At 44.1% G+C, this 13,156-nt stretch overlaps 1 protein-coding gene across 1 annotated transcript in view; it reads right to left on the reverse strand.

The window, feature by feature from the left end:
• Positions 1-277: 277 nt before the first annotated feature.
• LRP6 (low density lipoprotein receptor-related protein 6) overlaps positions 278-13,156 on the reverse strand; it is a gene marked incomplete at its 5' end in the record, with an annotated part of 46,701 nt that continues 33,822 nt past the window's right edge. Inside the window, 8 exons of the mRNA XM_010157440.1 lie at positions 278-1,095; positions 2,729-2,826; positions 3,988-4,124; positions 5,367-5,597; positions 7,380-7,490; positions 9,109-9,345; positions 10,629-10,754; positions 12,052-12,261. Coding sequence (XP_010155742.1) covers positions 804-1,095; positions 2,729-2,826; positions 3,988-4,124; positions 5,367-5,597; positions 7,380-7,490; positions 9,109-9,345; positions 10,629-10,754; positions 12,052-12,261 — 1,442 coding nt within the window. The remainder of the gene's footprint in view (positions 1,096-2,728; positions 2,827-3,987; positions 4,125-5,366; positions 5,598-7,379; positions 7,491-9,108; positions 9,346-10,628; positions 10,755-12,051; positions 12,262-13,156) is intronic.

The raw sequence follows: 13,156 nt of genomic DNA on the forward strand, positions 1-13,156 counted from the left end.
GGATATCGTGATTAAAGTGACACGGGCAGGAGGAAAGGATGCAGAAGAGCTGGGAAAAGCTAAACAGGAGGAAAAAAGCAAAAACTTTAAAACATACTAAACAAATTGTTGGAATTCCAGAAGCAAGGAGCATTCTAAACGCTCTAGGTTGGTGAAGGCATTAAGGAAAAAAGAGGTGTACGAATTCAAAGAAGCATGTGATTACTCTTCTGGATTCACTGCTACGATTGCTGTATTCCCCTGGAAAAGAAAGCCCTTTGTGTAAGGTTAATATCTGTCCTGACTGCGTTTTCAAGTTTAACTTCAGTTGCTGGACCTCCGTAGTTACCATAGAGGTTATTTGGCTACTTCCACGCATCTACGTTACGCTGCTCTGAGATGGACTTCTTTTTTCTTAATGACTTTCAACATTTTTGGTATTGACAAACCCCGCATCTCATCTCACCGGACAAGTACGCATCCCAGTCCTTCCATTTCCTTACGTGCTCAGTCACTTCACTGGATTAAGGCATGTTTTTGTGTTCCATTTGCAAAAATAAAACTTTTTGTACAAACGTCTGCATTCTTTTATACAAAAATTTTTCTTCTTATGGCACAAGCAGCAGCTGCTGTTTAAGAAAATATATAAATATTCTTTCTTTTTTCTTCTGTACAAATATCTTCAGTACTCCTCCACCTCATTTAATAACATTTAACTGTACACTGTCCCACCTCCTCCTTTGCCGAGAGCTCCCTCCCCCCTCCCCAGTAGAACATTTACACTTTCATGCCGGCGGCAGATGATGGGGTGGGGGGGCTACCCCTCAGGAGGAGTCCGTGCAGGGGGACGGCGGCGGCGGGTAGAGGTGGTGAGAGTAGCTCCGCTCCGTGTACGGGGAAGGCGGGCAGCTTTCATAGTTCTCCTCCGCTGACAGGTACTGGCTGCGTGGCGTGGGCGGGGGGGGGACGGGCTCTGAATCATAGTTCAAGTCGCTGGTGTAGCCCTTGGCCGTCGCTGCCGTGACCCTTCGGCTGGGCGCATAGTCGCTGTCGCAGACATCCGTGCTGCAGGGTGTCGTGGGCGGCGCAAAATGCCGGTAGCTGTAAGGCCTGTAGCTGCAGTAGGGAGATTCACGGGAAAGGCGTTGGATGTAGGGAGACGTGGGCGATGCACCCACGAACGAGCAAGCCATAGATAAGCCGAGGTGGAACGAGAGCGTGGGTCAGCCCCTCCGCAGCATCACGCCCTCCTCCCTCTGACACTAACTCCCCTGCAGAAGGCCCACCTCTGCGCTGCAGCACCAGGTTATAGCAACTAGCGAGAGGGTTGGTAATTATTAATTATCTACCAACAACAGGCAACCTAAAGCCTTAGCTGAGGCAGAAGTTGTTGCTAAGACAGTGGGACCGGAGGTGCACAGTGAGGGGGGAACACCTGTGCTGCAATTATAAGGCGACAGACTGTTTCCATTACCCACAAAATGCCTTTTAAAATGAGTGCAAGGTAGTTTAAATAAAATACCCTAGAAAGGGAGGTGCTTGGTAGCTACAACTACCAGCACCAAAATCCATTGTTGGGGTGGGTGAGGGTGCAGCTCCTCTATACTCGAGTCAGAATGTTAGGAAAGACGGGATGATTGGAAGCAGCAAGGCCAGGGTTTGGTTTTGGGTGGGGGATCATCAGGGAAACATTCAACCCTACACTAGATCCCTAATACTATTTTTATAATACTAAAGGTCACATCAGCTAACCAGCATGATTCATGCCAGCGTCAAAATCTGGGTTTATTTCATTAGAAAATTACTCATAATTTTAAAGGATTTTTCGTATGGCTGCAAGGGACTATTATAAACATCTGGCGTGACCTTCTGCACAACAGAGGCCACATTTTCTGCTAATGGAGAAGAGATGTCTTTTCAGCCCCAGAGACCTCATTATCCAGAAGCCCCCAAGGGCTCTGTGCTAGGGAGGCATCTCTTCCAACAGACAGATACAGCACTCTCTCCTCACCGACCACCTCTGCTAGTCATCTGGGAGGGGAACCTTTACACCCTTGGGTAGGAGGTCTGTCTGTATTTTGGTAGCTAGTTATAAAATAATGAAGTCTAAAGAGCTTCTCACAGGGCTGGTAAGAAAGATACATTCAAGTAAAGAAGAGAGCGAGCTTGCATGCCCATAAATATTAGTCAGAGAAAATAAGCTGAAGGTTAGCACCCTTCTTCAGATATTACCCCTTAAATAAGTCAAATTAGAATTTCTGTGCTTTATCTAGGCCTAATATTAATGTTACTTCTGACCTACAAGCCTTTATGTCGCCAACTTTCCTTCACATCGTGTTTGCCTATCATTTCTGATAACTACATAACAAATTATTTATGACAGAAGCCCAAAGCATGGCAGGGTTCATTCCAGATAAGCATTTTTGGCTCAGAGTTATCCTGGTACCAGATTTCCTTTGGCATTTAGCTAAATCATCATTTTGTGACGAGTGCTGTCACTCCCTCTACAGCAGTATAGCCAAGAGGTGTACCACTAACCCACTTCCTGTATGATTTTCCCCAAAGCAGTGCTGCACTCACACGCACGCTTCAGTGACACGATACGTGTGAGCCCATTTCGGCACTTGTTTCAGCGCTTGCAGAATTAGGGCCTTTGATTGCAATTCTTACGGAGCACAGGCCGTCTTTATTCTGCATTTTCTGCACTAACTGCTTTGATCCTGACGGAAGCTGTTGTAATAATAATTACCTGTAGGATCTATGAGTAGATGGGCTGTTTGAAGAGTAACCAAATTCCATGGTATAATGTGAACGTTCGGTAGCTGGTGATGGTGGCGGGTTCAAAATCTAAGGGGAAAAAAAACCAAAACAAAAGAAAAGAAAAAACCCCACAGTTCAGAAAACAAAGACATGAAGGAGAATCAAGAAAACTTCTTTTTAGTACAGTTTAACAAGAAGCTCAGGTTAAGAACCCCTCTCAACAGACAGGACTTTTTTTCTGTTTATTCCCCTGTTCTTTAACAGCCACTAGAAAAGCTGCTCGTTACCAATTCCAGAGAAGCTATTACTAAGCTCTTCTCAAAACACGCTGACTGCTGTCGCTATTTTGACATACTCAGTGCTGAAAAGTAAACTTGAAGCTAGCTGTTCAATACCATATTGTCACTAGGGATACCACCACCCTAGGCAAACCGGCAGACGTCTGCTCTGCCAGCCTGTAGCCCCCAAGTGTTACGCTGTTCGGAATGTTTGCAGCGTGCTGTCCAAGGCAAGCATTTCTTCCCTATGCAGGCGTGCTCTTACTGCAAATGGTATTTTGGTTAAAGATACAGCACGATGGGTTGATTCTCAGAGCTGAATACACAGCTGAAGATTTCAGCCTGCACTGACCGAGCATGTAACGCGGAACACTTGATAGTGGCTCGATAGATGTTATATAAAACCAGCTCCTACAACAACCACTGACACTAGAAGTAAAGAGACCAGAAAGAGACAGGGAGCCCTCTAGGGCTGGTACCAACTTTTACACAGCATCTAGCGCAGCACACTACCCATTTGAGACTAGAGGAATGCTCTGGCGTTGCAAGACACTTGTTTAAACTTATCAGATATGTGGCACTAAACTTCATTTTAATTCCTTAAAGGGTCTAAACAGAATCAACCATAGCCTTACCTCCAGATGCACATGGCAGAGTAATGAAAGGAGATCACTCTGTCAGAGCTGCTCAGCATTTATAGGCATTTTTCATCTCCCCTGACATTCAATCTAAGGTCTTTTTTTGGCACTGAGCTCTCTCTCAACTTTTTGAAATTAATAGAAAATTCCTACACTGTTTTTGAAGACGACAGTCTCCTCTCCCTTCCCTTTCAAAATCAGTCCATATTCAAACAAGTTTGTTAGGCTAGAAACCTAAACCAAAACATTCATCTGTCAAATAATTATGCTGAGAAAGACAGCAGCACTTCCCTGAAAGCTACTAAAGGTGTGTGAGCAATAGAATGACTTACCGGAGGAAAGTAAGTGCCTTTGGTACTTGAAGAACTACTGGAAGAGGCTCCAGTGACATGGGCCCTGTCATAGGGTGGCCCGCTGCTCCCTCCCATAATGCTGAGGGAGCTGATCACAGATTTACCTCGAGACATCCCTAGAGAAGACCAAGGACATACGTCACTATTCAACTCCGAAGCAAACCAAGAAAAGAAAGCTTAAAAAATAATCTGGAGAATAAGAGCAGTATAAGCACAACTTCTGAAACCAAAATTCATCTTCTTAGTATTAGGAGCAAATTCAGTGCTCCTCGATGGACAACTTTAATGAAGGCTGTCAGGGAATAAACGTGTTGGTTTTGTGTATGAGCTGCTCAACCGCAGGACTTGGCACTGCGCTATACTAGAGCTGTGTGAAGAGAAAGAGATTTCTTTCACTTGAATTGCTGAAAAAGACTTGAGAGAACAGGCACTCAGGCACCATTTCTATGCCTCAGAATAAAACATGAAACTGACTCTGACCACCTCAACTGAGCAACTGAAATTTGTGTGAGAGAAGAGAGAGTTTGTGTTCTTTCATTTCCAGGCTCTTAAGTGAGCTTTTGCTACTGGACTGAAGCACGATAGCAGAGAGTCCAAGCAAGAAGAGGTATGCCACTGTGCCCGAAATAATGGTGAAAATTCTGCTCAAAGACTCCCTTTATGAAAGCAGGTTATTCCAGAAAGCAATTTGGTGCATTATTTTAACCCTGTAACAGCCCCACGGAACCTCTCTGTTCTGACTGGAACCTGCTGGATCCAAAGCTACAAGTCACAATAATATATATTTAATCAATATATACAGAAGCAATGCATAGAAATGAAGTGCAACTCTTGCAGTTAACTCTTAAACAGCAGTAGCATCATACACTTGGACTGGTGTTGGAAACTTCACTGTCAAACAAAATAAGCTGAGACCACAGTTATTGCTGGTCGTTACAGACTTTACAAGAAGTTTCACAATGTACAAGCCCAGTAAAATCTAGAAAGAATAATTACATAATGTTTAAAGTCCCATGAATATAACTCCGTGTAACTTTACCCTGTACTGTCATGACACCTTGCTGATGCTAGAAGAGTCCAAAAAGAGGCTTCTTGAGTAGCAAAAGAAGAGAACTCCCACGGCACGTGTATCTGTTTGAACTGACGGTTGGTTCTGCTACGTATCTAAATGCTTGTGAAACAGCACGAGTAAAATAGCAGTTCAGTATTCTAAAGAAGGATGGTGACATGCCTTGACAGTCCTGGCTTCCAAGAATTATGCATCTGGAACAGACATCTCCTGTGCATACATGCACAGTATTCTCAGCTACTACTACGTGGTGCCAAGGCGCAGGACGAGGAGCACACCGTCTACTCACCAGGAAGAGACCCTGACAAAGAGCTCGGGTGAGGCACATAACCAAGAGGTACAGAGGCTGGTCCGTGCACCATGTAATCATTGGTCATTGTTTCCCCATCTCCCTTCATGCGTGGGCACAGCACCCTCTGGCAGATGAAGTACATTGCTCCAACCACAAAAACTGTAAGGATCACACCAATGATGGAGCCTATTGTGTTGTTGGGCTGTGGTGCAGGCTCCTCTGTTGTGTCTAAAAGGAAAAAGGAAAAGAGGACTGTGTAAATTAATCCAACTGCTTCCTTAGTTTTCCTGACATCTTTCCACACAGGAAAAATAAAAGCCCCTCTCATGTAAGCAAACAGCTTTCCAACTAACATATGGGAGGAACAAGCAGTCTGTGTAAAGAGACTGTGTGTCCCTAAGTGGTGACCTCCACACATGCAGAGGGGTTTTGGAATCACAAAGGACAGGAAATGACCAGTGCATGCATGTGCAGTGAGTGGCACTGATGAACCAGGTCCTGATCCAGGCAAGACTATCCTTTGAACGGGATGAACATGACCTGCAGCCGTGGCTCCAGGCAGCACTGTGCGGGGGACTCCAGTTACGCTTTTTCATGTCAGTGAAGACGGTGACCACTACGTCCCATGTTGCACGTCATCACATGAACACCCAGGTTATCACTCGGTGTAACAGAGCAGCACTTCCTTTTCTCAGCTGTGTCTCATTCACTTACGCTGAACGGTGGAGGTGATGCACAATCATGAAGTCTCAGTTTGCTGCTATTTATTAAACTCCCTAACCCTGCTCCACATCTGACCCACACTGATGGTTACAGATGTAGCTGAGCATCAGCTTTAGAGGTGCCATCCTTATGAGGAATCTGTATCTTTAATGGTTATTCAACAGTGAAAATGAGTGGCTTTCCCTAAAAATGACATTTCTGGGAATAACTGACAACCCCCTGCCTGTGCTTCGCAGATTTGACAAGAAAAGCAGACTTTAAAGTATTTTCCTGTTCTAGTCAGTGTTTTACATCTTATCCATTACTGAAAGTCTTTTCCTCAACACATTTTCTCCTCCGGGAACACCAAACCCACACTTTAACCAGCTTGTCACAGTCTAGAGAGATAAGTAAACAGGCTTCTGATCATACTGGAAGAGGGACAGTGACAACTGCAATCTTACTCTGGGTGGGCTAATTTTCCATTTTCTGTTACAAAACCAGAAAATACATGAACTGTAATAAAGATAACGATACATGTCTGTGGTAAGGTCACTAATGACCTGGTAGCATGACAGAACATCTCCAATTACTCCTTCTTAAGATCAAGGGTCCAACCCTGGCTTTGCATTTTCAAGTTACATGTGTGTGAACCGTGATATCCGATGTCAACACAAGAAGAAATGTTCCTATTTACAATTTCTTTTAAGGCACCAACAGTGAAAATGAACTTTCAAGTTGGGATTTTAAAGGCAGTGATTTTCTTGCAGAGCCCTGGAGATTTCAAGGTAGGGGATATATCTCATGGTACAAATCATAAATCAAACTCGAGAATTACATCCTTTCAAGATACAAAGCAAATTTTAGAAGGTTTATTCTGTAAACCGAGTGCTTCTCTGATTCTGAAAGCACCTGCTATTAATTCTCTGGATGAGAAAACCATGAGCACAGCACTTACACATGAAAGGCTCATGCTGCTAGAAAGTTTTTTAACTATGCATCACCTCGGCATACTAACAGGTTATAGTAAAACAAAATTATTATTTTTTTTAAAAGTTTACAAAGGAGAGTGCAAAAATTACTAGCCTGCTCTGCCTCAGAGACTACTCGTTTGGCATTCTAGTTAGTTTTGTTATTCCTGTTCCATCACGTCGTGCATTAATTGCATGACAGCAGTTATGAACAGGAGTATCCATTTTGGAAAGTATTAATTCAATCTGGCTGGCAGAATGAAATTTAACTCAGAGAAGGTAAGAAACAGATTTTGGATACTGCAATCAAGTCTCTAGTCTCGGGTTTTACACTTACAGCATCCTTGCTCATCTGAGCTGTCACTGCAGTCCAGGTTGTGATCACATTTCTTGCTTTTCCCAATGCACTGCCCGCTGGCACAGCGGAACTGATCGGTTAAACAGAGCACTGGAAAGAGAACCACCCCCCCACACCAAGAGTCAGTATCAGAGACTTCTACTCTTTAAAATGAATAAGAAAACAAGACACCAAAGCACACAGTCAGGAGTATCTTGGGAGAGCGTCACCCACTGCTAGCTTCACTTCTGGAATTAGCCAGTGGCATGCCAGTCCTTCGTGCCAACCATGCAGAAGAGGTGATTCAGTGTTCTGATGAGGATATTGCACAGTGGCTACCTGGTCCTTACTACTTACTTACAGTAAGAACACTACAAGATAAAGTTACTTTAAAATAACTCAGAAGCAGGCTACTGAGAACACATGGCTATTGCAAAATTACTGTAGGAATCCCCAACTCCAAGCATTTACTGTAATGTAAGAGAGAAAAATTAAATTACTAAAAATAAATCTGCCGAGCCATGACAAAATTGTTGAAGAAAGATAAATGTGGTTTCTCAGTGCCCTTGTGCTCTTCCTGTAAACCAGAAAGCTTCTTGATCATGGCACTATTTCACTTGACACTATGCGTTTAAACCAAAATAAAAGACAGAAGGTAAAACTGGAGCCTTGCCAGCACACTCAAAAAATAAACTACCACTTTGGGAAAAAAGATGCTGCAGGCAAGGTGCTGGCTTGCTGTTGTTTACACATATTTTTGCCTCCTGTTTCTCATAAATCCTGAAATTCTTTCTGACTTCAGTTGAATGAGGAAGTTAAACTAAAGGCTTTTCTGATCTTTAATCAACTTGAATATTCTGAATAAGAGGGCCACTTTGAAGGTGATGAACAGCCCCTGGTCTGGTATCTCCAGCTGGTGGATGGCAACTGGGAAGCTATCTTTCACAACTTATTTTCAGATGCCAGCATCCTGTCTGGCTAACAGTCATCTTTCTTCACACAGGAATTTCTGCATCAGCCTGTATTGCTTGAGCCAGAACACCTCTTTCGGAAAGTAATTCAGCCTTGATTCAAAGCCCCTTAGACAGTTCTCTTCAAATAAGGAAAACGTACTGAAAGGACACAGAGAAGAGGCATCTTTCCAAGCTTACAAATTGCAGAGGCCACTCCTCCCTACTTGCGCCGTGGGGAAAGGGTGAGTTCGCTCATGTGACATGAATCTGATTCTCACTGTGTCGGCAATAGCACTTCCCCCTGTAGTGATGGCTTATATACTTTCTTTTGCTGGGCTCTATAGGAAGAAGGGGTCTCCAGAAATCTTGTCTGTCTCCCACTTAACTTGCAAAAGCTTAACTTCACTTTGTTCGGGTATTATAACATTAATAATCCCAAGACCTTTACCTGGTACACGGTACACAAAAAGCTATGGCAAAGATTTGCTCCACTTTGTAATTCACTACCAAGTTTTAGAAGTTAAAAACATACCTTTTTAACAGTACTTTTCACAAACAGAGCTTAAATCACTGCGCAGGGTATCAGTGTTATTTCTCTCTCACAGGTGGAGAAACAAAAGTATGGAGTTGTGAAATAATTTCTCATTTAATACATGGGTTTAAAAACGAGCAGAACCTCAGATCCTTCCAAATCCCACTCAGCACTGACTTTGGTAACTATCACAGTGTCCCCGTGACAGCTTTACTTTCATCACACCCCAAAAGATCCTCTGTACCTTCACAGTTCTTCTCATCAGAGTTGTCCTGGCAATTTGCTTCTCCATTGCAGCGGAGGGCACTTTCTATGCACTGCCCACTTTCACACTGGAACTGGGTGTCTGAGCACACGGGGCAGTTCTTCTCATCGCTGTGGTCTTCACATTCAGTGAAACCGTCACAGCGCCAGGCCACCGGGATGCAGTCAATCTCACCTGTGAAACAGGTGAACTGCTGAGGGGAGCATGTTGGTGGTTCTTTAAAAATCAAGCAAACAAACAAAAATTAAAAATCCAAGTGAACAAATGGCAAATCAGGACAGGTAAGGACAAGAAGAGCTCAGCTGCTTTCATTTATCAAGCAGCTGATGAACTTGCCGCGTCGTAAGGTAACTTCCACCCCCACTGCCCCCAGTCACATGCGCAGGTCTTAAGGCCCACGTGACTGATGCAGGCTCGTTAGACAAAGAACAAGAGCAGAGACACATGTACACTCAAACCTCAATTACTTTCTTCTCTTCCCACTACAGCCTCTTACTCCCTTCTCTTAGTTGGTCTTCCAAAGTCTCCGTTTAAAGCCATCACACTTTTCTGCTCCCCCTTTCCTGCAACACCAACGTATACACGACCAAAAGAACGTAATGTGCTGCAGATGGATGCACTGTGACTCAGTGTCTAGTTATGTGCCCTCAACAGCTCTGTTCACTCAAATTCTTTTAAAATGACAAAAACTGCTCCATCTAGGCTCAGTCCCACTATCGCAACGCAGTTGTTAGCTGTTATTTAACATTTACTACAGTAACTGTTAATCTCATGCAGTAAATGTGGGTTTTTTTCCCTTTTTTTAGTACCTCCACTTCTGGCCTGGTATTAAACTTGCTCTGAGAAAATATCTGGATTATGTTAGCTCTTGTTGCATTGTGAGACCACACGTCGCCTTGATGGTGAGAAGATTGCATAATAAATCCATTCAGCGTGGTGGCACAATGAGACCCAAGCACCAAGGCGCCCCTCCTCTCCCCCATTTCAACCCCACCCTTGGAGACACCAGGGCGTAGGCTCCAGCGGCTCCATCCCCACGGAGGAGGCGACTCGCCCCTTGGGGACCGCAGTTCAGACAGACGGGCACAGGGGGAGTTTGAGGAGGGCAGCAGAGAAGAATAAAATGGCACAGACACGGTGCAATATGCCAGAACCTGAGAATCTACTGCTATTTGAAAAAGGAGAACATATGGAGTGGTAGAAAAAAAAGCAATAAAAATCATACCATTAAAAAATCAAGTTGAAATAATTCAGTGGTGTTAAGTAGAAAGGGTGAACAGAAATCCGTATTCTGCAGTCAGCTAGTGAGTTTTTCCTCTTGACTTACTCCTCCCTCAGTACTTACAGATTTATTGGGGGGGAGGAGAAAGAGCGTGTAAAAGCACGTAACAGCTCCTGGTGCACTGTCACATTCTTTCTGCTCGGAAGCCACCCCTGAAGTGGAGACAGCCACCCCCCAAGCTGAGAGCTCAGTGACACGGAGGACGGGAAGGACTTACCCCCACAGGACAGCTCATCCTGCAGCAGAACAAGGTGGACTGGGCAAGAGCAGCGCGTGGTGCCGTCGCCCTTCACGACGCAGATGTGCGAGCAGCCACCATTGTCTTGAGAACAAGGATGCTGTCCTGCGATTTTAAAAGTAAAGACAGGTACTGACAGGAAATCCCCACCTCTTTTCCAACCTTTTGGTGATTGTTCTGGGGCTCACAGAACTCCCTTCATTACTTCCTTCCTGCTGGGGACAGCACTACCAAAAACAGCTGTGAAAAAGCTGCGTATCCCTTGCACACCTCACGCGCATCGACCACTGTCCGTGACTTGCAACACTCTGAGAATCGTGCTATGGACTCTACTCAACCAGCAAACAGTACTCTAAGCATTCTGCTTCTTGTGTGAGGTAGAACTAGTTCTGCAGCAAAAACGGTGGCATTAGCAGTCCAAAAAGATGCCTTGGATTCCACACTTCATTTTTTCCTATGAAAGACCATTAAAAGAAGTAACCTTTTTCTAATTTATGAATTCTGAAGTTTCCCCAGTCTCCAAAACTCAAATTAACATGCTCTAGATAAATACAACTCTTCATTTTAAAGTTTAATCAGGACAACATACTTCTCTTGGAACTCCTGACAGATTTACTGAGATTAATACCAACAAAACTAGTAGTAGTCTGCACTGATGCTTTAATTAAACATCCCCAGACATTTTTCTGTGTATTTCTCCAAGGCATGCACCACAGCCTATTAAGTAGGCCTATTTCCTCCAGGATGACAGCAGCTTCACTGTTTTAACCATCCAGCTCCTGTTGTTAGAAGCGTGTGTGTGTTGGGAAAGGCTACATCCTGGTAAACAGAAAACTTTAAATAACAATTTGCTTTGAACATGGCTGCACTTTTCAGTACACGCTTCCTTGTGTGCAATGCAACATTGCTCTTCTGTCGTTGACTTCCAATACGTATTGCCACCAACAAACCCTGTTCACTTGGCCTTCAAGGCAGGCAGCCCCGCGAAACATTTACTGCTCGTAAAGGGCTCCGAGAGCTACGCTTGCCTGAAGAGAGTCAGCACCTAATGGTAACTGGCAAGTGTGTCGCAGCTTTAATTGTCTGCTAGGGATAACAGGACACTTCCACTGTGCCTACAGACACTCAGTACCAGGTGCCTGTACGGGACTACCAACAAAGCTGTCGTCAGCAACAAAACGCGATGATGGCTTTGCGACAGATTGCCAGTCCGTAGCCGCTGCCCGAAGGAAACAAGCTCCACTGCACCCTGGCGATGCACAGACACAAAACAACACCGACTGTGGCCCCTTCGATTTGCACAGATGTTGATCAGTGACAGAAGCGGTTCATCTCGTCTGGCTACTCCTCATCCCGAGCCCCACAGGCACCATTTGTACTTGCACACAGGGACTGTACTTACTGTATTCCTGAATGTTGAGCTCTTTCACGGCATGGATGTCACTGAGTTGTGCAATACGAGCTTGGACCTTTGTACGTCCTTCTCGACCGGTCATATCAATCTTCTCAATCATCTGCTGTTGCCTGTCAATCCAATACAGCCAGTTTTCAAACACGGTGAGTCCCACGGGCTGCAAGATATTAGAGTCTTCCAAAACGATCCTGTTCGCACCTGCAGAAGGGACAGAGTGGTTAGTATTTCAGTTAATTCTAGTTGAGCTATCACAAATATTTCCTACACTACTCACACCACTGTTTTCCACTACTTTCACACTACAATCCTGTGTCCTCTGATAAAAGACTGATGTGTTTTGCAGAAAGATGATGAATTTTTTTTCCCCTACTTTCATCAGGATGACAGTTTTTCTGCTTCAAATATAAGCTTTTCTGCTTACTGTACTTAAGAAGCATCTGGACTTGGGGGCTTAGCTGACACGAGCCTATCCAGTCTTTTATCGATATGATGGGAACTGGTAATTCCTTCCATTCTTCTATCCTTTTCTGGAGAGATTATCTGCTTTGTCTTGGCATACAACAGGGAATAAGAAGATGGATTATTAGCTTGAGTTAGCTAATACAAGATAAAAATTGAAGTGAACAGAAGGTAGGTAGTACTTTTCATATGAATTATGAAATTAAGGTAAACACTGGACTTTTGACTTCCTCATATTCTAGTGTTTCAACTACATTATCTCCATGAAGGTTTTCACACTAAACTGGGAATGCTCTTTTTTTCCTAGCTAAGACTTACTTTCCTCAGCTCCTTCAGCAATCACCAGTAGCAGCCAAGAGGCTTTAGCCTTACACCCCTGGAAAGTATTTGTTGACTTTTATGCCAGATTACCTGGCATCAAACACAGTCAAGAGCAATGGCCGTACTTCATGGTTAACCCCCGCCAGGAACAGAAGACAGTCTGCAGCTGTTTTAAAGGTATCACTACAGACTGCCCAAAGACAGTAAAGACTTCATAACTCATACACAGCAGGAAAAGGTGTTACTCAACACCTGAGAGCTCAAGAGTGAGCTCTCCACGCCTTGTTTATTTTACATGACATGACATGGCCAT

The sequence above is a fragment of the Eurypyga helias genome, unplaced genomic scaffold (genome assembly GCF_000690775.1).
Source record: "Eurypyga helias isolate BGI_N326 unplaced genomic scaffold, ASM69077v1 scaffold8168, whole genome shotgun sequence".
NCBI lineage: Eukaryota > Metazoa > Chordata > Aves > Eurypygiformes > Eurypygidae > Eurypyga > Eurypyga helias.